Source organism: Jaculus jaculus, chromosome 1, assembly GCF_020740685.1.
Source record: "Jaculus jaculus isolate mJacJac1 chromosome 1, mJacJac1.mat.Y.cur, whole genome shotgun sequence".
Classification (NCBI taxonomy): domain Eukaryota; kingdom Metazoa; phylum Chordata; class Mammalia; order Rodentia; family Dipodidae; genus Jaculus; species Jaculus jaculus.
In genome coordinates, this window is record NC_059102.1 from 177196559 (window position 1) to 177222834 (window position 26276).

The following is a 26276-nucleotide window of genomic DNA, read 5'->3' on the forward strand; positions in this document are numbered from 1 at the left end:
TAAGCATCTAAAAAAATGTTCCACATCACTACCCATCAGGGAAATGCAGATTAAAACTACATTGAGATTCCATCTCACTCCTATCAGATTGGCCACCATCATGAAAACAAATGATCATAAATGTTGGCAGGGATGTGGAAAAAGAGGAACCCTTCTACACTGCTGGTGGGAATGCAATCTGATCCAGCCATTGTGGAAATCAGTGTAGAGGTTCCTAAAACAGCTAAAGATTGATCTACCATATGACCCAGTTACAGCAGTCCTAGGCATATATCCAAAGCACTCATCTCATTTCCTTAGAAATACGTGCTCAACCATGTTTATTGCTGCTCAATTTATAATAGCTGGGAAATGGAACCAGCCTAATGTCCCTCAACTGATGAGTGGATAATGAAGATGTGGCACATTCATACAATGGAGTTCTACTCAGCGGTGAAGAAAAATGAAGTTACGAAATCTGCAGAAAAATGGATGGACCTGGAAAGGATTATACTAAGTGAGGTAACCCAGGCCCAGAAAGCCAAAGGCCACATGTTCTCTCTCATATGTGGATACTAGCTACAGATGATTGGGCTTCTGCATGAGAATGAAAATACTTAGTAGTAGAGGCCAGTAAGTTAAAAAGGAGACATAAAGGGAAGAGAAAGGAAAGCAGGAGGGTACTTAGTAGGTTGATATTGTATATATGTAAGTACAATGATTGTGGTGGGGAGGTAATATGATGGAGAATGGAATTTCAAAGGGGAAAGTGTAGGGGGTGGGGAGGGAGGAAATTACGGTGGGATTTTTTTTATAATCATGGAAAATGCTAATAAAAATTTTAAAAATTAAAAAAAAAGAAAACAACAGAACGTACAGCAGATGTTACGAGAAATATATTCCTTATATGGAGCAGGAAGGAGAAAGAGAAAATTGGTTGCTTTGGGTTTTTTTCTACTTTGAGGATTGCCACACATTTTACAGAGAGAATTACTTAGGGCTCAAGTTAGGAACCAAAATTTTACTTAAAGGAGCACTATAGAACTTCAGAGAAGAGGGGAAGGTTTGGGGGTTTCTTCCAAGGCCGCTTTGGTCTGTGCAGTGCATAGGAGAGGAGCAGACCACGTGTACAGCTGCGAAGAGTTAGGCAGGTGCAGCCCTGGAACGTGGCCATGAAGTCCAGGAGGAAAAGCAGGCTTCAAAACACATACAGATGGAACCCAGTTTTCAAGCAGAAAAGTCAGAACCGCTTGAAGCATGAGAAATAGACCCAGGGGTTAATTCGGACTATTTCTGAGTAACTTACATTTCACATGAAGTTCTTTACGTTTCCAAAATAGATGTTAATTTTCTGCCCACACTTTGTAAGACCCAATACTAACTACTTTTAAAAATAAAGTACTGTCAACGCCATAGATATATATACACACACATATATATTCCATCAGGTTCCGAGCGGGAAAACCCTCTTCGCAAGGAAAAGTTGGAGACGGGGCAGAGGGGGGAGGGAGCTAAGAAACGGGGGCCGAAGTACGGGGAGCCTACCTTAGCCTGAGAGATCCCACCGCAGACTTCACCGCCGGGAACCGGGTCGCTTTGCCCCTGCCCGGGGCCACGATCAGGGGCCGCGCGCAGGCCCGGTGTCCGCTCGTCCCCAAGCGCCCCGGGCGCGCGGACAGCACCGGCCGCAGCACGTGCCGGCGGCCGCTCCGGAAACGACCCGGCGGGACGGACGGCGCGGAGCAGTCGGCAGGGGCCGCGGTGAAGCCGCAGCTGCGCGGGAGGCGGCTCTCCCCGGCCAGGGCGCGAGTCGTGCGGGGACTTCGGGCAGAACCCCGGCTCTCCTCGGGTCTCCGCGGCTGCCGAGCGAGGGACCGGACCGCACGCACCGTCCCCACGGCCGGGGTCCCGGGAAGCGGCGCCGAGGAGAGCAGAGGAGCGGCTCCACGACGGGCACGCTGCCCACACAGCCGCCGTGCGCCCGAGACCCAAAGCGCTCCTCCCGCCGCTTCCGGCCCCGCCAGCGCCCGCGCGGCCCGGAAGCCCGGAGCCCGGACGCCCACGCCCGCGGGTTCCCAGGCAACGCCACGGGCGGGGCCCGGCTGCTGCCCGGGACGGGGTCACCTGAGCAGCGGGGCTCCGGGGAGGAAGGACCCTAACCCTGGCCTCCTGCCGAGCCGCCTCCTTCCTGTTGACAGTGAACGTCCTGGGGCTGTGCGGGCTTCCTTCCCTGGTCAGAGAGGCCGCCGGAGACCTGAGAGCCAGGCTGAGCACTGGAAATGAACAGTCAGGGAAAGAAAATATCATAGGTTTTAATATATACATGTACAAGCAGAGGGAGAGAGAGAGAGAGGCCGGGCACCTCAGGGCCTGCAGCCACTGCAGAGGGACTCCAGATGCGCGCGCTACCTTGTGCATTACAGCTACCTTGTGAATTCCCGCTCAGCCTGGGCTAGAGTGAGACCCTACCTCGAAAACCAAAACAATGACAAAAATACCTGAGGACGTTTCCACTCCAGGCACCCCTCTAGTCTCCTTGGGCAAGAGCTCTGCCTTCCTTCTCTTAAGTTATGTCTATAATCTAAGAAAATCACTAAACTTAAAAAAAATGCATGAGTATAACTACATAGAGAATTAATCTGTCAAGCATGATGTTTTGTTCTAACTACACTTCTATTGCAAAAAAATAGAAAACAGAAATTATTCTATGGAGAAAATCTCACTAATTCATAACCTCACCATTAAGAGTTTTCTGGCTTTCAACCCCAAGTTTCTGGGCTTTGTTTTCTGGCCCAATGTGGAAATTTGTATGATGTAGTTTGGGGGCAGAATTTCCACTGTTCCCTCCAACTCAACAATGTTCTTACTGAAAGATTAACCAGCTAGAGGTCACTGTTGAGCCTCACTCTGATGTTTGCAGCTGGACCAGAAATCAAAGACAGGGAAGAGAGGAATGAGACCAGGCTGCTGGACTTGACACTTTCCTTGGGCCTCAGTATCACCTCAGGTTTTCATTTCCCTCCTCTACCTTGGAAATGTCTTTTGAGATCGGAGAGAACGAGATTCAGTTAGAGAGGAGGTGTAAGGTCTATGGCCCAGTGGTGTGACTGCAGGTAAAATATCCTGTAGTAGTAGTAGGTAGGAGAGAAAATGTTGAATCTTCCCAGTAGTAAGAAATGGAAACAGGAGGCATAGCTCATGGGTACAGTGTTAGATGGAAGAAATGGAAACTATTTGAGGTGATGGGTTTGCCCGCTACCTTGATTTTATCATTGCTCATGGACAAGTATCAGATATCCTACTGGATTTGTGCCACGATGTGTATCTGGCTCACATGAGTTGTGGTGGTTTGATTCAGGTGTCCCTCATAAACCTAGGTGTTGTGAATGCTAGTTCCCCAGCTGATGGATATTTGGGAATTAATGTCTCCTGGAGGGAGTGTATTGTTGGGGGCGGGCTTAAGGGCTTTATATCCAGTTTCCCCATGCCAGTGTTTGGCACACCCTCCTGTTGCTGTGGTCTGTCTTATATTGGCCAGGGGGTGAGGTCCACCCTTTGCTCATGCCATCGGTTTCCCCTGCCATCTTGGAGCTACCCCTCGAGCCTGTAAGCCAAAATAAATCTCTTTTTCCCAGAAGCTGCTCTTGGTTGGGTGATTTCTACAGCAATGTAAACCTGACTGCAACAGGTCGTTTGTGAATATACTATGCAAAGATGTTCCTCATTCTCCACACCTTGCCAGCATTTATTGTCATTTGATTTCTTTTGTTATTTTTTTAAAATTTTTGTTTTTATTTATTTATTTGAGAGTGACAGATAGAGAAAGTAAGAGGCAGAGAAAGAGAGTGAGAGAGAGAGAGAATTGGCATGCGAGGGTATCCAACCACTGCAAATGAACTCCAGAAAAATGCGCCGCCTTGTGCATCTGGCTAAGGTGGGCCCTGCGTAATCGAGCCTCAAACCAGGGTACTTAGGCTTCATAGGCAAGCCCTTGACCACTAAGCCATCTCTCTAGCACTGAGTTCTTTTTTTTAAAATGTTTTATTGTTTATTTTTATTTATTTCTGTGAAGGCGACACAGAGAAGTAGGGAGAAAGAGAGAGAGAATGGGTGCGCCAGGGCTTCCAGCCACTGCAAACAAACTCCAGATGTATGTGCCCGCTTGTGCATCTGCCTAACGTGGGTCCTGGGGAATCGAGACTCGAACCAGGGTCCCTAGGCTTCACAGGCAAGCGCTTAACCACTAAGCCATCTCTCCAGCCCTCTGGCCCTGATTTCTTGATGGTATCCATTCTGACATGAGTGAGATGGAATCTCAAATTTCTATAATTTTCATTTCCCTGAAGGCTAAGGATGTAGAAGATGTTTTAGATGCTAATTGGCCATTTGTATTTCTTCTTTTGAGAATTCTCTACTCTGCTCTATAGTCCAGTTTTTGATTGGGTTGTTTAATTTCTTATTTAGTCTTGAGAGTTCTTTATATATCCTAGATATTAATGCTCTGTCTGGTATATAGCTGGCAAATATATTCTCCCATTCTATAGGCTCCCTCTTGGCTCTATTCACAGTGTCTTCATTGTGCAGAGCTTTTCATCTCATGAGGCCCCAGTCGTTGATTTGTGATCTTATTTCCTGAGCAACTAGGGTTCTATTCAGAAAGTCCTGGCCTATATATTAAAGTCTTGCCCCTACTTTTTCCTCTAGCAGGTTCAAAGTTTCATTGAGAGAGATAATAATCTCTTTTCATGCTAGTACACATGGATTTCCAGTTTGCCCAGCACCATTTATAAAAGAGGCTATCTTTTCTCCAGTGAATAGTTTTGTCAATAATGTGGTGGGTGTGCTTATATCTGGGTCCTCTATTCTGTTCCATGCCCTTGATCTACATGTAGATTTTTGTGCCAGTACCATGCTGGTTTAGTTACTATGGCTCTGTAATATATTTTAAAATTGGGTATGGTGACATCGCCACCCTTATTTTTGTTGCTCAGAATTGCCACTTTGTGCATCTGGCTTTATGTGGGCACTGTGGAAAAGAATCCCAGGCATCAGGCTTTGAAAGTAAGTGACTTTGACCTCTGATCCATCTCTACAGCCCAATTCTTGGAGTTCTGCAGCTATGGATGTGATCAGAAAATTTTTGAAGGATTCCTCTCATGTTGAATGGAGAAAGTCCACATTTGTGTGGTGGAAACCATAGTCTCTAACCTGTAGTGAAGTATGGAGGTGCATCACTGAGCCATGCGTCTGGGTAGGCAGGAATCAGCATGATCCAGAGAAGAGCATATAGTATGGAGAAATGGCTCAGCAAGATCTATTAGTGAGGTAGGTGAATTAAGTAAGGAGGTAGAGGTAAGGAATGCAAAAAGAGGCTGCCATATGTCAGTTCGAAGAGACCAAGTAGTTGGGGAATGTCAGAGAGGGCCCTGAGTTGAATAAGACAAGAAGCAGGGGTGATCCCGTCCCCATGAAGCTGGAGTGAAAAGTGGTGAGGGTGTCCTTTAGAAGGCCATTTTTGTGCTCCACCTTTCCTGATGACTGAGGACCCCAAGCACAGTGGAACTTCCATGTGACATTAAGAGCTTTGCTAATGGCCTGTGTAATTTGACATACAAATTTGAGGTCATTATCTGTCTGGATGGAGGATGGGTCCCCAAACCAAGGAGTTATCTCGGTTGGAAGCTTTGCTATGACTATGGAAGGCTGTCTGTTAGTTGTAGGAAATGCCTCTACCCGTCCTGACAGAGAAGGTGTCAACCAGCACCAGAAAGTACTGGTGTCATTTACGAGGGTGCTTGCGAGTGGAATCAAGTTGCAGAGCTCTGCAGGCAGATGACCTCAGAACTGCTAAGTGGAAAAGCCAGGGCTAAGAATGGTTTGAGGGTTAGTTTTCTGGTATACGATGCAACTCAGAGATGTAGTTCTGAAAGTAGTTTCAGGTGAGGGTTTAAGTGAATATGGGTTTCAAGGAATTGAATGAGAGGGAGAGTTAGCTTTCAATTCAGTGTGGATTTATTTGAGGAAGTCTTCTACCTGGGAGGGCAGAAACAATTTTCCTGAAAGATAGCAGAAGGTTTCCCTAAAGGTTTCTCCTTCCTACTATTGATCTGTGCGAATGTAAGAAGGTGGGACAAGTGACGAGTAGAAAAGGGCGTTGTGGGGTGTTCTGAGATCAGGGTGCTCAGGGTGATATGGCCATAGGACACTGGTCACTGTGGTATTTCCCGGACCAAGACAGTGTGTTGAGCCCAAATATTGGCCTACAGCCACATGAAATATAGCTTAGCTTCTGTCTTTCTTGTTTCATTAACAATGGATAATAGCAACTTTAGTGAATGGGAAATCTGACTCTTGGAAACTTTGCAATAATCTTGCCGTTTGCACTTGGGGTCTCCTTGAACATGAGCTATCTCCATTTCTTCCAAATCAGTGAATTTGAGTGAACAATATTGTAAGCATACTTGGAGTGTATATATGTTCATACGTTTATGCTCGGCTAAAGTGAACATTCTAATTAATGCTATGAGTGTGCCTGCTGAGAGGTAGTGCCAGGGATGGGAGAGGATTGGTCTCTAAGATCTTTCATTGTGGAAAGTGAATTCTGTGTCTTGGTATCCCTCCACAACAGCATACCAGCCTGGTAGGGAGGCTCTTTAGAGGAGCTCCCACCTAAAAACCAGTCTTGCACTTCTGGAATATGTTGTCCATGGGATGGTCATAGAGTCTAAGATGTCAGTGCAGGAATGCTGGAGGTCAGGAGGGAGGGGAGGGTTTGGAGTGAGTAGAGTGGCAGGATTAAGAGGAGGCAGAGGTTCAGCGACACTGAGGGATGAAGACGAACAGAATGGAGAGATTAGAGGCACCAAAGAGAGGTGGAAGACAGGGCACAGGGGCTGAGCATATTGGGTAATAGATGAGAAGAGAAGGCAAAGGTTGTGGTGAAAAGTAATACTTAAGGCTTCTGCAATATGAAGGGAGCCTGTGTCCAGGACCTTAAGGCAGGGGATCTGACCCTTATAAATAGAATCTAATTGTTTGGAAAAATATGCCAAAAATTTGTCAGTCTCCCACTGGTTGAGCTAAAGGAACTATGGCTTGCTTTGGGACACTATGGAGATAGAGGTGGAGATGATGGCAGAATTAAGTGAGAGAGTGGGCTGGAACCTGGGATAAAGCCTGTTTGTGGGGGGTTGTAGTGTACACTAGATGCTCAGGAGGGTCTCCTTTTCCTGCATCATGCAAGGGATTGGCAAAGATAATGACATTGGAAACTCAGAAGCCAAAAAAAAAAAAAAAAAGCCTTAGAAGGAAAGGAAATATCCTTTAGTTTTGGGGCAGGGAACCACAGAAATGGACAGTTTCCAGTGGTCAGGAATTCCACAGGTTAATGACTAACACCAGGTAAGTTACCCAGGGGCATATGTGCTGAACTTTGGACCTGGATACCTAACATTACTGGTTGTCCAAGAAGCTAAAGAGAGAAATGGTATGAATTTGGTAGAGGTCCTATGAGGATGAGCAAAGAAGCTGTTCATCCACACTGAATTATATTGTAGGAAGGAAAGAGAAACAAGGGAAGGGAAAATAAGCCTGTTTGTAGGATCAGACCAAAGAACTGGGGGCTGTGCCTACTCCCTTCAGGAAGAACTAACTGTCCAAGTGAGTGTTGAGAGGGATGGGATTCAGGGCAGCTCCAAGTGAAGACAAAGGGGTGAAGGGATGGTGAAGATGCCATCCTTGAGATCAAGGACTGAAGATGGGTGGTAGATGAGGAAACATGAAAAGGGAGGAAATAGAGATCAGGAACCAGAGGGTAGGTTGGTATTGTGTCAGGATTAATTTAGGATACCTAAAAGACAGGCAGATTTCTGTCAGAGTACTTGATGGCCCACCAAAGGTTAGTGGTAAGACCCTACTGCTGAAGGCACCTTATATGGTTGACATGTAAAATGGAACGGCATGGCTGGAAGTTGGAAGAGAGTCAGTCCCCAGACAGTCAGCACATCTAGTGCCAGAAGGTGCTACATGGACAACTGAGGGAAATGACCAATATGTGTCCAAGCAACGCATGATCTAACCTACTTAGGAGCAAATAGCCTGTGTGATGGCCACACAAGTGAAATAGTGACACAAAGCCACGATGAGGAACCAACTGCTCTTGATTTGGCTAACTGATTCCCTCAGTGGAATGGGACCCATACCTGGAGCTGAGAAACAAGTCAGAACTATAACCAAACATAAGCTCACTCTGTAGTTTCAAGCTACCAACAATCATGGGCTATAAAAGGGTCTACATCTATTAAATTCTGTATAAAAAAAAAGTTAGGGTTATCTCATTTTTCCTGGTGGTAACCTACTCCCTGTTGGAGAATCTGCTTTTCTTTTTCAGATAGATGTAGATCCTAAGGAGAAAGCCACCCCATCATACCTCAATAGGGCCCCGGATGAAACTAAGAAAAATTGGCGAAACAAGCAAGAGTGCCGTTTCCCTGATGAACCAGATACCAACACAAGGGGATAGGAGATCAACATAGAGAAAAACCAACTCCTGCCAAATCAGAGTGCCAGAGCTCCAGAGGCCCCCAACAACTCATCACTGAAGCAGACCAAGAATGAACCCAACATGGCTCAGGGAAATTTTGCGGAAGAAGGGGCAGAATGTCAGAGCCACATGTTGGGTCAGTATATGCAGAGACATTTATCTTACCCTTAACTGTGGGTAACTCCACACCGCACGACCCATTTACCTCAACAAGGAGGGGCCAAGGGGTGGGGATAGGTCTTGGATGAGCCTAACGATGGTACCAAACTGACTGTATTTACTGAATATTAAACTATTTAATCAAATTAAAAATAATAATACAAAATGAAAAAAATGGCAAAAGTCCTGTAAAAAACAGTATTGACAATTCGGTTTTTATAGCAGGAATGGAAGTATTGGGGCTAGACAGATGGCTTAATGGTTAAGGTGCTTGCCTGCAAAGCCTAAGGACCCAGATTCGATTTCCCAGTAGCCACATAAGCCAGATGCACAAGGTGGTGCATACATCTGGAGTTCATTTGCAATGGCTATAGGCTCTGGCTTGCTGATTCCCTCTCTCTCTCTCTCTCTCTCTCTCTCTCTCTCTCTCTCTCTCCATCATCATTAATAAAATACTTTTTAAAGAAGGGAAGTATATGGGGAGTGTTCTAGTTATTTTTTCATTGCTTGAATAAAGTACTTGAACAAAATCAGCTAATGGGAGAAAAGTTTTTTTGTTGTTGCTATTGTTCATACAGGCTTACACTCTTGAGGGGAAGGATCATGATGACAAGGAAAGCATGTCATGCACAGAGGCTCATCACCTCTGCCATAGCAGGTAAAAAACAGAAGCCGGAGAATGAGCCAAGTTCTGGCAAAGAGGGCCAGCTATAATGCCATTAATCTTGCCCCCAATAACATGTCTCCTTCAGTAAGCTCCACCTCCCAAATTACCATCAGCTGGGAACCAAGTATTCAGAACACATGAGCTTAGGAGGAACATCTGATTCAAACCATCAAAGGTGCATTGTTCAGCCGGGCTTGGTGGCACACGCGTTTCATCCCAGCATGTGGGAGGCAGAGGTAGGAGGATTGCCATGAGCTCAAGACCCTGAGACTCCATAGTGATTCCAGGTCAGCCTGAGCTAGAGTGAAACCCTACCTCAAGAAAACAAAAACAAACAAACAAACAAAAAAAGGTGCATTGTTCAGAATTGAAATATCAACAGAAATAAGGCAGAAGGTGGATGCTTCAAGGCCCTGGAGCCCTCTAGGCTGAGTGGTGGGGAGTAACAGTGATAGAGTGGGAAGGGTCTTAAAGGAAGATTTTTAATGGGAAGTTTGATAGGGTGGCTACTACCCCAGATCACAGGGACAATTAGTGATCCATCCGGGATGAGTGCAGTGAGTTGGGGGTGGGTGCTTCAATACGGCATGAAAAAACGAATTGGGAATTGTTAACCAATACAGATATGGACAGCAGCTGCTAATTTGTGGAGAAGGTCCCATGCAGTAGAGGGAAGGGATAATTAGAAATGACCGAACGGAATGTTCAAAAATAATCCTATAAAGGGAGCAAACAGGTAGGAGAGTGAGATGGTGATTCTTGTTGGACTTTCAAGCCTATAACTGAGAAGTCTCAGAAGAATGCTTAAGTGGATTCCTTATAATCAGTTAAAAAGATATGCTCGCCCCAATATCCAAGAAAAAAAATGTTCTTACCTGCTACCTCATGACCACCTTGGGCTCCATGGACTCACTTGATGTAGGGGAAGGGATCCTGAGCACCTACAGTCATCTGTTGTTAGCACCAACAAAGAGGGAAGATCATTAGACAGAAGAAGGAAGGAGGAAACAGACATTGTAAGGAACCTCAGATGTGAGTAAGACCCCGGGTACGGACTGTCCATCTTCCAGTCCCCCGTTGGCTGCAGAGTGGGAGTGGCTGTGAAGATGGCCTTGGGTTAGGGCATGCTTTTGCCTAGTGCCCTCAAGTACCACATTGAAACAGGCTACCAGCTGGCAGGGGACTGGTTGTCAGTCATTTCCTTATGACTCTCAGGATGAAACTTGGACTGCTGAGACAGCTGATATTTTAAATGAATCCTTTTGGTTTTTAGAGATTATGCTTTTCCTTTTATTAAAACACCTGAAAGGCCTCATAGAGAAGGTCCCTTCTTGAAGTATGTGGACTCTCTTCTAGGCATTGTAACATTTTGAAAATATTGGGACAGATTTGAGATAAAGCTGTAACTGAAGATTGGTCCTCAGGGAATACAGAGGTGATGCTACTATGTTCTAATCTTGAGGAGAGAAGGCCAGGTTTTCCATAGATTCTTGAGTAATCTCTCTAAGTTTTTCTTAATTGGTTACCTATCAGCCTGTTTCTATCCTATCAGGAGGCATTTGGTCATGTGATGCCTTCAGGCAAGTCACTCATCTCCCAGTTAATAAGTTCAATTAGGGCCCTGCATGGGACCAGCCATGGTGTATACTGTTTTCTGGGCTGGCATCCAACTATAAAGATGGTCAAAATGAGTTTTGGACAACCTCAAAATGTGTTCCTCTTCATCCAGTATAAAGGGTAGATATTAGGAAAATGTAAGTGTCATACAATGTCAGATTAAAAGACTGGACAATATGAACTGGATATTGAGTGGAATGTTCAGAAAAGTACCCAAAGAGTTCCCCACTTGAGTCAGACCAGACATGGAGAAGGGGAAATGGATTGCACAGTACCCTCACTACTTGCCTCTCAAGAGAGGGCAAGAGTGCCTATGACTGGTGAAGGCCAGGCAAAGAACAGTGAAGGAAGGGAAAGTCAGCACAAAGCAGCTCCTGTGAGTGCTTGGAAAGTAGTGGGTTGGTCGGGGAGAGGTGGTAAGTGAGTTGCCAAGCTGAAAGAATCAAGGGCATTGAGGTGGCTGAGGGAATTGGGGGACATGACAAGGCAGGTAATGGGGTATAAGGGAAGGGTCATCATAGGATGGAAGGGAGGCTCCTTGGAGGTAATGAGTCAATGAAGGAGTTTTCATCACAGACTAGGACCTAGGTGAGAAAAGATCATGGGCAAAGACAGGGACAGAAGAGAGGTAGAAGAAAGGCTAAATAAGGGACACTTCTTGTCCCTTGCCATTCCATTCCAGTCTATGAAGTTATCCAGGTCTTTAATAATTTGGAAACCAAATGTGCCATTTTCAGTCCAGCCAGAACCATTGGTCCAATTTCATATTGTGGTCATTTACATGCAGTCAAAATGAGGCACGTGGACTTTATGTCTCCTTTTAAGTCAGTGGTATTAAGATTGTCCAGGAGACAATCCCACAGAGAGGCAGGTGAACTTTTGGAACATTGGGAGCCCACAGGCAAGGAGAAGGGCCAGGCCTTTATCGTAGGATCAAGCATCCCGGGTTAACAGACCGAATCTGAAAATCTTCTGGGAGGGGTTTCAGAAGGTAAACTGATGACCCAGAATAATCATGTTTGCATTGAAGAAGATAAGGGAGAAAGGTATGGAGTCCACGAACTTCGCTTCCCCTGACCCAGTTAGAATAGTATGGAAGCAGTCCCCTGCCATGCAGAAAGAAGAGAGAAGGGAGAAGGGCTTCAGGCTTGCTCTGGGCAATGCCCAAGGCTCCACAGCTGCACAAGTGGTGTGTTCTCTAGGACTATCCACCACCAGGCTTTAGATTTTCCCCAGAGCCAGGCCAGCCCATGTAGACTTAGCTTCTGGCATGTTCTGGAACCAAGCTGTCCTGAGCAACTGTAAATGGTGTTTTGACTATGGAAAACAGTGTGGATTCGTACAGAATAACTTAAAGATGGTATTATCACACAAAGCACAAATCCTATTTCAATCCAAAAGAATTGAAACCACAGAATGTAAGAGGTAGTACCCGATATGCTCATTGGATCATGACTCATGATAGTCAATTGGTAGTATAATTTAGATGTCATTTTATTAGATGACCATGGAAAGAAAATATGGTATGGATATACATACAATGGAATGCTATGTAGTCAGAAAAAAAGAATTCCTTTTTCCAGCCACAATCTGGAAAATCATGAGAAATGTAAATTAACTGAAATAATCCAGTTACAGACAGACAAATACAGTGTTAGTCTACTAACATGAGTTATCTGAAATATCTAGACTCAGAGAGCACAAGTTTAGTTGTCTTAAGTTAGAAAAAATGGGTAACTCAGAGTGACCATTCCACAGGTATAAAGATTCAGCTGTCCAACATGAAGATGTTCTGGAGATCCATACTGGGTTGAACATGGTCCAATAGTACCATCCTGTATTCTCAAAATTTTGGTAAAATGGTAGATCTTATCTTAAATGCTCAATATAATTTGAAAAACTCAAGAGGCAATAAATTAAATGTAACATATACATAATTAGGAGTATTTTTTAGCATTTAAATACTTAGAGTAAGCCTTTGTGGTTTTTCTCTAGTTTCAGTCACCTGTGGTCAACCGAGATCTGTAAAAGGTTAAATGAAAACTCTAGATTAAATCAAAAACTCTAGAGCTGGAGAGATGTTTTAGCACTTAAGGTGATTGCCTGCAAAACCCAAGGACCCAGGTTTGATTCCTCAAGATCCACGTAAGCAGATGCACAAGATGGTGCATATATCTGCCATTCATTTGCAATGGATAGAGGCTCTGGTGTGCTGATTTTCTCTCTATCTGCCTTCTCTCTCTCTCTGTCTCTCTCTCTCTCTCTCTCTCTCTCTCTCTCTCTCTCTCTCTCTCTTTCAAGGTAGGGTCTCACTCTGGTCCAGGCTGACCTGGAATTAACTCTGTAGTCTCAGGGTGGCTTTGAACTCACGGTGATCCTCCTACATCTGCCTCCCGAGTGCTGGGATTAAAGGCATGCGCCAACATGCCCAGCTCTCTCTCTTGAATAAAATGTTTTTAAACTCCAGAAATAACGTTTAGAGTTCTGGTCTGTTCCCTCCCTGTGAATACGTCTGTATGTGAAGGCTTGGCAGTGTAGGATTTCCCCACTAGCCCCTGTCTGAAGCATTGTGTCCTCTTTGTGCAGCAGAGAGGAAATGCACACCCTGAACTCAGTGCAAGAATGGCACACTGGGAATTACTCTTAAAAAGGCTGACACTTCTGTAACTTCTGACAACTTCTGTCCTATATTTGGTGCTGGGAATCCTGCCATCTATTTCCTTTAACTGAAGGGGTCACTGATTGAATTGTCACCATTTCTAATGCAAATCAGGTGCATATTCTTGAACTGTTGCATTTTATTATTCCTAAAACAACCATCTCATTCAGGACAGCCATGTGTTCAGAGAGAAATCCATTCTTTGGATGATGAATGAGTCCTATAAATACTGCATATTCTAGGCCAGGCTCAATCATGTTGCAATTAGGAAAGAAGCCCCGGGAAGTTTTCAAAATTATAACTCAAACTACAGCTTAGACACATCTTTAAATGCACCCTAATTGCATTTCTAAAACTAGCCACTGATGATGATGTTTGTGGGACCCAAGTGGGAGAAAACAAATGACCTTGACTCCTGTCTTTGCAAAGATTTCAGCACAAACAATTACAAGTCCTCTGAGAGGGCAGAGGGTTAAGAGATTGTGCAATATATGAAAATCAATTTAAACCTTTTAGAAATAAGGAAGAATCACAAGGAGGGTTTGTGAACCATGATGAGAGCAGAGCATGTATCAACAAGAGGAAGATTTGTTTAAGAGGCAATACTCTTAATCTTGATAGGATTCCAGCATTCCCTGGGATGAAAGGAATTCTCTCTCCACAATGTGGATGCTACTGAGGGAACAGAGAGCTTTGCCCACATTGGTAGAGAAAACAACGTCCAATCAAGCTGATTTGATTCATTATACATTTGCAATTGAATACACAGTTTTTAGATATGAGTAATTTGGCTTTTTCCCCAGTATATATACTTTGGATTGAGTGTAATTCAAAGATTATACAAGTATGTAAGCAACAAAGTGAATCAGAATTTAATCTTAAAACTATCAAAGTTCCTTACTGAAGTAGTTCATTTTCCAATTAAATCTTGACTGATAATGAAAAAAAAAGTAAACAAAATTATCAAACTTAGAGAATTGTCTATATAGATAATAATTACAGTGTTGGTTTGCAGAGACCATTGGAAATGTGTTGTCTATGCAGAGAGAAAAATAAAACCAACAATGCCTGCGCTCAATCTTAAAGCAGAGGAATCCACAGTAAATTAAACACAGGTCAGTGAAAAGTAATCTTATTTTTATCTATGTTTTGAGCAAAATAACTTGATTTAGCTTAATTACTCTTGCTAAAGTAGATTTAGTACTTATATATTTGATTTGAATTTGAGTATTTTGCTATGAATTCTAGATGTGGGCAAATCATGTGAAAATACTATTTGATGGAATGCCATCTGCAGTGTTGTCAAATGAGATACTGTGGCATGTGATTGACATCACTTTTTAAAGACTGTGATTGTTGTGTACCCCTGACTATTTAATACAGTTGTGTTTGTGATTTGTACAGTTCTCTCCTTTTTGTGACAGCCATGTTGATGCTTTAAAGTTAGATTTTGTGAACTCAATTCACTGAGAAGGATTATCAGTCATCACCTTCAAGAGCCACCTAGACAAAGAAAATAACTCAGGGACTAATTTTCCTGAAAGAAATGTGTAGTTTTCTTCAGTTTCACTGAACTGAGATATCATGATTCTGACCTCTATACCAAGAAATTTGGGTAGGTATGTGTATGTGGGGAAGGGGGGCGGTTGTGCAGTGTGACTTTTAGAAAGGTTTGAGGAGAGAAGAATAAAATGGCACAAGAATATTAACGTCCCTCCTACTTTTTGGTAACAACTAACTTACTCTGGAAAATCCACATCTACATCATTTAAAAGAAAATAACACTTTTTGTATAACTCCAATGTTTGTTCCAGTTAGCAATGAAACCCAAAATTCATCTTATGTTGGCTGGTTTTATACCAAAATGGAAAAGTATATGATCTTAGATAACCATCTCATTTTAATAGGAAATGAAGGTTAACTTCATATCTCACGTAATTGCAATTATAAAATGAAAGGGGAGAGTAGAAAATTCTGAAGTCCTGAAGACAATCACATAAGCAAGAAAAATTTAACCACAAGGACGATTTGTTTTCAGAATATGTGAACATTTTCTTTTCTTTTCTTTTTTTAATTTTTTTTTTTATTTGAGAGCGACAGACACAGAGAGAAAGACAGATAGAGGGAGAGAGAGAGAATGGGCGCGCCAGGGCTTCCAGCCTCTGCAAACGAACTCCAGACGCGTGCGCCCCCTTGTGCATCTGGCTAACATGGGACCTGGGGAACCGAGCCTGGAACCAGGGTCCTTAGGCTTCACAGGCAAGCGCTTAACCGCTCAGCCATCTCTCCAGCCCTCTTTTATTTTATTTTTGACGTAGGGTCTCACTCTAGCCCAAGCTGACTTGAATAGTCTCTGTAGTCCCAGGCTGACCTTGAATTTATAGTGATCATCTTACTTCTACCTCCTGAGTGCTGGGATTAAAGGCGTGTGGCAGCATGCCCATGGAATATGTAAACTTTAAACAGGACTTTGTACCATCTGGATATGAACAACCAAAGATAGAGAGAAAAAGACCATGTAAGAAGGGACCTTAGAGACCCCGGTCTAACATCTAGAGCTGCTGAATACAGTATGCCAATTTGCTGTCGTGATGATAGCTCCTTGATTCCAGAAAGGAAAATCTCTGTGCACACCTCTGTACCTCTCCCTTATGTGTGTGATATGACAGGGCGGCATGGGCCAGTGAACCCAGGCTGTATGGCTTTAACATGACTTGTATCTTCATTATGCAGTACAACCCGAATTTAATACCATATTGTATTCATAACCCTAAATATGCTTGTTAATAGACAGGTATAACTTCAAAACAATTGACATTGATTTTTGGTCTAAAAAGCATTACAATGAGAGAAAGCCATGTTTGTGACTATTCAGAGGAACATAAGAAAATAGTTACAAAAACACTGTTGTATTGTAGTGTTTATTAGTCACATGACCTACTACTGCTCATCTCTAAAACTCTATGCTATCTACAGAGGTAGGAGTAAAAGTGTACCATCCCTTTCAGGAACCAGAATTCACGAGATAATGAAGTGTTTTGTATTGAATTTAAAAATACTATAACTTCATAAATTTTTTTCACATCCCCATATACCTACAATTTGAATGAATGGATGGGAAGGATGGGCAATGTAACAGAATTCATCCTCCTGGGCTTGACCCAAGACCCAGATCTGCAGAAACTCTTATTCTTTGTGTGTTTAGTCATCTACTTGATCACCCTGGCAGGTAACACGCTCATCTCAGTCACCATCTTCATCAGCCCAGCCCTGGGTTCTCCCATGTACTTTTTCCTGTCATACTTGTCCATTTTTGATGGTTTCTACTCCTCTTCCATAGCACCCACGATGATCCTGGACTTAATCTCAAAAAACAGCACCACTGGAGAGAAATAGAAACAGACACTGGAGAGAAATAGAAATAAAAAAAAAAAAAAAAAAAACAGCACCATATCCTTTAATGGCTGCATGACTCAGCTTTTTGCTGAACACGTTTTTGCTGCAGCTGAAATCATCCTGTTAATTGCCATGGCCTATGATCGCTATGTAGCCATCTGCAAGCCCTTGCACTACATGACCATCATGAGCCGACCTGTGTGTATTTTCCTGGTGGGGGCAGCGGGGATTTTGGGGTTCATTCATGGAGGGATACAGATTTTGTTTATGGCACAGTTGCCATTCTGTGGCCCCAATACTATTGATCACTTTATGTGTGATTTAATTCCGCTCCTGGAGTTGGCCTGCACGGACACTCACACTCTGGGGCCCCTAATTGCTGCCAACAGCGGGTCACTGTGTTTTCTCACTTGTTCTATGCTAGCTGCTTCTTATGTCATCATCCTGCGCTCCCTTAGGAATCACAGTTCTGAGGGGCGTCGCAAAGCTCTATCCACCTGTGCCTCTCATATCACTGTGGTCATCTTATTCTTTGTACCTTGCTCATATCTGTACCTAAGACCCTGTACTTCCTTCCCCATGGAGAAGGCTGTGACTGTGTTTTGTACCTTAGTAACACCCATGTTGAACCCTTTAATCTATACCCTTAGAAACAAAGAGATGAAAAGAGTTATGATAAGACTATTGGACCAAATAATGAAATCTGGTGATAAATAAGTCCTATAACTTTTATTCTTAGATAAAAATATCTAGCCCTGACTCATGGAGATTTGTTCTTCTTAAATTAAATTTTGGATAGTCAATTTTCCTCTCTGTATCAAATTTTAATTGGGTAATAATTGTGTTTATTATGGGTATAGTGTGAGAGTACATGTAGACCTTTTGTGTGACCAAATCAGGGCAACAACTATTTCCATCCATTAAATTTTTCTCATTTGTTGTTTTATCTTCTCTGCTTCAGTATAAAGTGAGTAGTTTCTGTGAACCATGACCCCTGCTGTACTGGGAATTTCTTGTTTCTGTGATAGTGTATTTGCTGCTCAGTATCTCACCTCGCAGCTTTTGTCCTTCTCCTTTCTAGTCTGTAGACATCACTGTTCCACTTTCACTCCCTATGTGATCAAACATCTTGCATTTGATATATGGTTGAGGACATGCAACATTTTGCTTTTTGCACCTGATTTGTTTTCCTTATACCATGTCCTCTAGTTCCACCCATATTGCGACAAATGTTAGGATTTCATTCTCTTTTAAACGTTTTCTTAACAGCCTTCATACATAAGAACAATATACCAATCCCTCCCTCATCCCCCTCCTAAATCCCCTCTCCACTGACTCCTTTCTTCTTTCCAACAAGCCCTTCTTCTATTGTGATGTCATCATTTTCCATCCTCTTATGCAGGGCTTCTGTAGGTAGCCTTAGCAGCTGTGATGCCAAGTGCCATGGCCACTTTGTGTCTGCAAGACAGTGTTGCAAAGTTCTCCTCCTCATCATCGTTGGCTCTAATGTTCTTCTACCATCCTTCCCACAGTGTTCCCTGAACTTTAGGGGAGGGAGTCTGATAAAGATTTCTTACTCTTTGCTAAACATTCCACTGTAGGATTTCATTAATTTTGTGGCTGAATAACATTCCAGTGAGAAAGCGTACATTTTCTTAATCCATTCTTCTATTGATGGAAACAATTTTTGTTAATACATAACAAAGGACTGGACTGTAATATTTGCTAAGACACAGTAGCAGCAGTATCAAGAGGTCACAATGCTCCTAGAAGCCTTGATAAAACTAAATTTCCCTAAGATAAGAAGAAAAAATACATACAATATAAATACCATTTGGATTATACTTATTCCAATATACTCATAACACAGAAATTTTAATATTTTTAAAAAGCATTCATGACCACTAAAGAGCCAAAGGCCCACACAGTCCTATTTCTGGCCTAATTATAAACATGAAACAGATCAATGACTGCATTTAGTAAAAGGGTGTATTTAAAAAAAGAAAAAGCATATTAAGGGAGCATAGAATAGTATGTCTTCAAGGAGGTGTTCATCAAAATATGGACCATATGACCAGCTACATACCATTCCCCAGTATTGATCTAAAGGACTCCAAGTCAAAATATGCAGATACACATTCACATGAATGTGTTTTGTAGCACTCTTCACAGTAGCTAAGTTAGAGAACTGACGTACATATCCACAAGCAGAGGAATGAGCAAATAAAATGTGTTTTGTAAACACAAAACAGCTTTTCAGCCATCAAGAACTGAGTTAGGGGACTACAGGTCAAGTTGGCATCCGCCTAACCACACCGCACTTCCTGGGAAAGGAAAGGGAAGACATGAAGGGCTCATTGGGTCGTCCAGGGGGGAGCAGACTCTAATAGCCCTCCCGTGGGAGGGTGCAAGGATCAAAGAAGGGAATCAGCTGATTCCCACACTCTAGGGTAGCCCACCAGGTCCCCAATCTCCTCAGGCATCCGTCCTAGCCGTACTCCCAGCCTCAGGTTCTTCCTGCAGTGAACACAGGCAAGGGGGCGCAGGCCAGCCGACCAGCATAGCTCTACCAGCACCTCCACGCTGGAGAATGCCTCCACTCGCTGCTGCCCCCAACCACCCCTCCCCATGCACGGACCCAGGCCAGCGCAGCTCCACCCAGGAGAATGATAATGCACTATCTGCACCTCCCACCCCTGCGTGCAAACCCAAGCCAGCAGGCCAGCACAGCTCCTCTTGTTCCTCCAGGCTCATGAACGCCATCCCACTGACTGTCACCCTACGTCACCCATCCCCCTACGTGCACCCAGGCCAGCAAGTCAGCATAACCCCACCCATGCCTCCAGGCTCCCAAACACCACCCTATATACTGCTGTTCCCCACCACGATGCATAGACCCAGGCCAGGAGGCCTGCATAGCTCCTAGGGCACCTCCAGGCTTGGGGACACTCACTGCCGCCTCCCCCACCCCAGTGCACAAACCCAGGCCAGTAGTCTAGCACACCCCCAGGGGACCTCCAGAGCAAACACCATCCCACTGGCCACCAGCGCCCCTCACCCCCATGCATGGACCTGAGTCAGCAGACCACCATAGCTCCACCCTCTCATCCACATACATGTACACTGCACAGACCGAGGCCAGCAGGCTAGGGCTCCCCCAGGGGACCAATAGACCACCCACAGAATGGGAAAACTTTTGATGGCTGTACAACTGACAGAGACCTAATTTCTAGAATCTACAAAAAACTCAAAAACCTAACCACTAAAAAAATCAAACAACCCACTCACAAAATGTGGCAAAGAACAGTTCTCAGAGGAATAAATACAAATGCCAAACAGACACTTCAGAAAATATTCATCATCTCTAATCATCAGGGAAATGCAAATGAAAACAACTATGAGATTCCACCTTACCCCAGTAAAGATAGCAAACATTTAAAAAAATCAAATGAAAACAAATGCTGGAGAGGATGTGGAGAAATAGGAATCCTTATTCATTGTTGATAGGAATGTAAGATGGTACAATCACTATGGAAAGCAATATGGAGACTCCTAGAAAGGATGACTATAGAGTTACCAACAGACCCAGTTATTCCCCTTCTGAGAATGTATCCTAAAACCTCCATGTCTCAGTTCGGAGAAATTTTCTCAATCATATTTAAAGCTGCTCAACTCATAACAGCTAGAATCAACCCAACCAAGATGTGGTATATCTACAAAATGGAATTCTACACAGCAGTAAGGAGAAATGACACAATGAAATTTGGTTGAACCTGGAATAGATCATTGTCAGCGAACCCACCCAATCACAGAAACATAATTGTCACATGGTCTCACTCATCTGTGACTCCTAACCTGAACCTACCTGAGATACTGACATACCTAATAAGCATCTCGAGGCCCAGATATTTGGGAGGTTGGGGCAGCAGGGGAAGGTAAGGATGTGGGAGAGAGACACAAAATTGGACCCAAACAGCAATCCTAAAAGACAGACTAACTAGTTGAACCTTCATCAGGTCCTTAGAAGGAACACCTGAATCACAGGACCCTGGAGAGGATACAATGAAGACCAACCTTAATCTCCTGTTTCTCTCTCTCTCCCTTTTCTTTCTCCCTCTTCTCTCTACTCTATCTTCTCACTTATATTACCTATCTTTTTCTTCCTTCTTTTCCTTGGTGCTGGCCTGAAACCCCTAGTACCAGCATGTGACTAACATCCACAATGAGCTGTTAATCAGAGAGAACTATAAGGTTTCCCAAAAGATGACAGATTTCTGTCAGAGTACTTGATGACCCACCAAAGGTTAATGATAAAACCCTACTGCTAAAGACACCATATGCTGTTGGTATGGGACATGAACTGGCTTGAAGTTGGAAGAGTCAGTCCCCACACAGTTAGTTCATCTAGTGCCAGAAGCTGCTACATGAGTGACTGGGGGGAAATGACCAACATTTGTCTAAGCAACTTATGGTCTAAGCTACTCAGCAGCAAATAACCTAAGACAATGCTCACACAAGGGCAGTAGTGGCACATAGCCATGGTGGGTAACCAACTGCTCTTGATTTGGCTAACTGAACTGCTCAGTGGAATGGAACCCATAGCTGGAGCTGGGAAACAAGTCAGAACCACATCCAAAAAATGACCCCACACTACATTATCAGCTCCTACCAACCATGGGCTACAAGAGGGCCTACACCTATTAAATTCTCTCTAAAATAACAATTGTCCCATTTATTTGGTGCTGACTTCACTCTCCATTAGAGAATTTGCTTCTCTTTTCCAGTTGTACGCAGATCCTGAGAAGAGAATCAGCCTGTCGCACCTCATCACAGGCCCAGCTGAAACCAAGAGTGGGGAAATGAGCAAGAGTGCTGCGTTCTTGGTGAACCTGGTACCAGAAAAATGGTGAAGGAAATAACAGAGAACACTCAAACTCCTACCAAACCAGATATACAGAGACACAAAGGCTCCCAAAATCTCATCACTAAAGTAGACCTAAAATGAACCCAATATGGCTCAGGGAAATTTGTGGAAGAGGGAGGAAAGACTGTTAGAGCCAGATCATTATGCACAGAGCCATTGCCTCTTACTCTTTCCAGTTAGACCCTCTTCTAGTTTGATAAAATTTTCCGCCCTCCTCCATGTAGAAATGTTAATGAGCTCAATTATCAGGGACTGCATGGAGGCAGAGACAACAGCTGCAAGATCATGACATAACATTTCACGTCCAGAAGATACTGTCCCAAAGTGTTCCTCCGCATACTCTGGTTCTTACATTCCTTATGACTCTTGAACCTTGGAGGGAGTGATAAAGATGTCTCCACACTGAGAAGGCAACATGCTTTTTTTTTCATCAATTTGACAAGTCTTTGGTCTCCCCAGTAGTCATATGAGGACTTTTTCCAAATATATGTGTAGAAGTGAATCAGTTTGATTTTTATTTATTTATTTATTTATTTATTTATTTATTTATTTATTTATTTTAATTTGAGACAGAGAGAAAGGGAGAGAGAGAATGGGTGTGCCAGGGTCTCCAGCCAGATGCATCTCCAACTGCAGATGCATGCGCCACCTTGTGCATCTGGCTTATGTGGGTCCTGGGTAATTAAGCCGGTTACCAGCGGGGTGTGGGAAAGCTGACTCATCTCTGACATTGTCTGACTATATTCACATTATCAAATGTGTTAGTCTTAAGCTGAGGCTGGGTATCTTTAACAATGTTAATACAAACTGTAAATTCACATATCAGCTATTGACTCTAACTTTGTCTTTGTATTCTGCATTTTTGTTACAAATATCTTCTCTCCGGTAGGGACTGGTATCTTCTTATCTTCTTAGAAGTAGTTTGTTTACTAAAGAGCTACATCTGTTAATCCATTTATCATCTCATTTCTGAAAACTTTCTTTAGGCTAGATCATGAATGTATCACCAAATACTTTCTTCTAATGATTTCTCAGAAGTGATTCTTGAAATAAGTAGGTTTTTCTCATTTGGAATTTAATTTTGATGTCATATGAAACAGGAATTTAGTTTTATTTTTGAACTCACAAATGGCTCTACATTTTCTTATAGGGTTGAATCCAAAGTCTCACTGATGGCATCATTGTAAACAACTATGGAATTCAGTTTCACTTGTACCTAGCTATTATTAATGTACATAAAATAGTCAATTATACAAATAATTATTATATATAATTTGTATATTATTATAATAAATATAATGTAATGTACTCAATTAATATTGTATGATTAATAACAAAATGTGAAAAGTTAAAGAAGATCATATTTTGCTTTAAAACTCTTCATGTTTCATGTTATTAGATACAGAAGTTTCAGGATGAAGTAAGAAGACATTCTATAGCCAAACCTTGTTTATTCTTGAAGTTAAGTTTTGAAAATGTTTTCTTATATTGAAGACATTTCATATTAATTTCTAGCTTGTTTTCTTCATAGTACAAAAGTGGATATGGGCCTGTGGGTGGCTCAGCATAAGCAGGTGGGAGGGTGCAATACACTAGCACACAAGCCCCCAAAACCAAAAAGTGGATTTAAGCCGGGCGTGGTGGCACATGCCTTTAGTCCCAGCACTCAGGAGGCAGAGGTGGGAGGGTCACCATGAGTTTGAGGTCACCCTGAGACTACATAGTGAATTCTAGATTAGCCTGAGACAGAGTGAGACCCTACCTCAAAAAAACAATAAAAGTAGATGATTTCAACAAGCTGAAATACAGATTTTCAAGCAAATTATAAAGCTATTATAAAATATGGAAGCCTATAATCTTAAAAGGCAAAAAGTTACAAGGTATATGGTAAAATAAAAAAGATGATGTAAACATGGGTATGTCTTCCAGATTCCAGAGCATGAGACTACCTTGGAGTGTGAGACAGGAAGAGTTGTAACACATGAGAAGAAAAGCTATTTATTCTCTATCCCTCACCAAACAAGTGTTCTGCTATAAAGACAATGGACATTTCAAACTTAGTAAGAGAAAATAAAGCAATCTCTTTGTGGGAGGAAAGGACTGAGGTCGACACAGCAATATCAAACATGTTAGGAGTTTCCTATGTATGGGAAACTGTATTTTAAAAACATCTACATGATCTAGTTTAATTCTCAAAATAACACTTTGAAACATAAACTGCCTTTACATTTTCCCCAGTTTTATTGAGGTTATAATTAATACCTTTAAAAAGTAGGGAATCCATGGGACGTGGTGGTGCATGCCTTTAATTTGAGAACTCAGGAGACAGAGGTAGGAAGATCGCTGTGAGTTTGGGACTATTTTAGGACTACAGAGTGAATTCCAGATCAGACTTGGCTAGAATAAAACCCTCCCTTGAAAAATACAGGGAATCCTTTCAATAGTTACAACATGGATAGACATGGAGAGTGTACTAAGTAAGATAATCCAGACATACAAAGATGAGTGCTGCATGATCTCACTTAAATGTGGAATCTAAAATATTTATAGTCTTAATTTAAAGCATCAAGACCATATAGATAGTTTTTTTTCACTTACTAAAGTCATGTAACTAATAATCACAGGAACTGAGACTAACTAAGAGTCATCTATCTCAGATCACAGAGCTTGGAGCCAAGCCCTTAACCATCTGCTGTAGTGTAGATGCCACACTGATGATGTTACAACAGGTGAGGAGAAGGAAAGAAAACAGTCTTGGATGTATACAGAACTGCTTATACACGGATAATATGAAAGTTTTATTTTTGCCTCAGCCCAGTTAATTGTCACACAGATTCAAATGGATTGCCACCCAAAGACAGGGCTAATGGATCAAGAGTAATGATTTTGAGTTGTAAAACTATACAGCCTTGATCAAATAGCAAATTGACCACATCAGACAACAGTTTCCTTATTTCTGAAATAGGAATATTGAGAACTTAGTCTATATGAACTTTATACAGCTAATTTTATAATAAAGTAAAATTCAAGAGAAAAGTCTATGAAGATGGACGAATAGATAGATGGAATAAGATGAAACACAGCAGTAAAAAACAAGTTTTGGTTGTTCCACGTTTACAGTCACCTATATTTTTCATTTTACCACTCATTACCTACCTTCAGTTTCTTGCAGTGTGAAGAACCTTCTCATGGCACTTTTTACCTCTTCGTTCCTCAGAGTGTAAATGAGTGGATTCAGCATAGGAGTCAGAATACCATAAAATACTGCCATGGTTTTGTCTATGGACAGCGTAGTTGAGGGCCTCATGTAAATAAATATGCAAGGCACAAAGAACAAGGCAACAACAGTGAAGTGGGCCCCACATGTGGACAGGGCTTTACGTCTCCCCTCCACACTGTGGGACCTCAAAGAGCGCAGGATGACAATGTAGGAGGCAACCAGCATGAGGAAGTTCAGCAGGCAGATCACACCACTGTTAGCCACCACTAGCAGACCAATGACATAGGTGTTGGTGCAGGCCAGCTCCAGCAAAGGATATAAGTCGCACACAAAGTGATCGATCACGTTGATCCCACAGAAGGGCAGCTGAAGGACCAGGAGGAGCTGAACCAATGAGTGCAGGAAGCCTCCTAGCCAAGCCACCGCCACCAGGAGGGCACAGAAGTGCCTGGTCATGATGGTCGTGTAGTGCAGGGGCTTGCAGATGGCCACGTAGCGATCATAGGCCATCACTGTGAGCAGAATGATTTCAACTCCTCCCAGAAAATGGGCTCCAAAGAGCTGGGCTAAGCAGACACCAAAAGAGATGGCTCTCCCCTCATGCAAGGAGTCAGCAATGAGTTTAGGGGCCAAAGAAGAAGAATAACAGGTGTCAACAAAGGATAGGTTAGAAAGGAAAAAATACATGGGAGAAGCGAGGCTAGAGCTGGAAACGATGGTGACCACAATGAGCATGTTGCCACAAACCGTGACCGCGTAGATAATCAGGAAGACCACAAAGAGAGCTCTCTGTACCTCTGGCTTCTGTGAAAGTCCCAGAATGAAAAATTCTGTAATATTGTGTGGTATTTCCATAGATCCTGAATGTACTGAAAGCGCAGGTGCAGTAGTGTCTATAAAGTAAAATAAATAAATAAAGGAATTAATTCCAGGGGATGGAAATGATTGCAAAGTTTGCTTTGACACACCCAGTTCCCTGTGTCCCTCTTAACCCACGGTGGTCCAAAAATCTTATAGCAATTTATTCTTTTACCCATAAAATGTGAGTATATGTCTTTTGTTTCTCTGGGAACTAAATATTACAGTTACTAGATGAAAATTATAACAATCATT

General features: G+C 42.8%; 1 protein-coding gene, 1 long non-coding RNA gene and 1 pseudogene across 5 annotated transcripts in view; 1 reads left to right on the forward strand and 2 right to left on the reverse strand.

Moving 5' to 3' along the window:
• LOC123463770 overlaps nucleotides 1–1572 on the reverse strand; it is a 44804-nt gene extending 43232 nt beyond the window's left edge. For all 4 annotated transcript variants that reach the window (XR_006639169.1, XR_006639174.1, XR_006639164.1 and 1 more), the window contains exon 1: nucleotides 1525–1572. This is a non-coding gene — a long non-coding RNA (uncharacterized LOC123463770). The remainder of the gene's footprint in view (nucleotides 1–1524) is intronic.
• Nucleotides 1573–16737: 15165 nt separating this feature from the next.
• LOC123457695 lies at nucleotides 16738–17736 on the forward strand (annotated as a pseudogene).
• A 1030-nt stretch (nucleotides 17737–18766) lies between these two features.
• On the reverse strand, nucleotides 18767–26018 carry LOC123457733 (olfactory receptor 4C3-like). The gene is made up of 3 exons (XM_045142125.1): nucleotides 25126–26018; nucleotides 21791–21816; nucleotides 18767–18813 (listed from the first exon to the last, which is right to left on the reverse strand). Exons 1-3 carry the CDS (start codon nucleotides 26016–26018, stop codon nucleotides 18767–18769), a joined length of 966 nt encoding a protein of 321 aa, XP_044998060.1.
• Nucleotides 26019–26276: the final 258 nt, after the last annotated feature.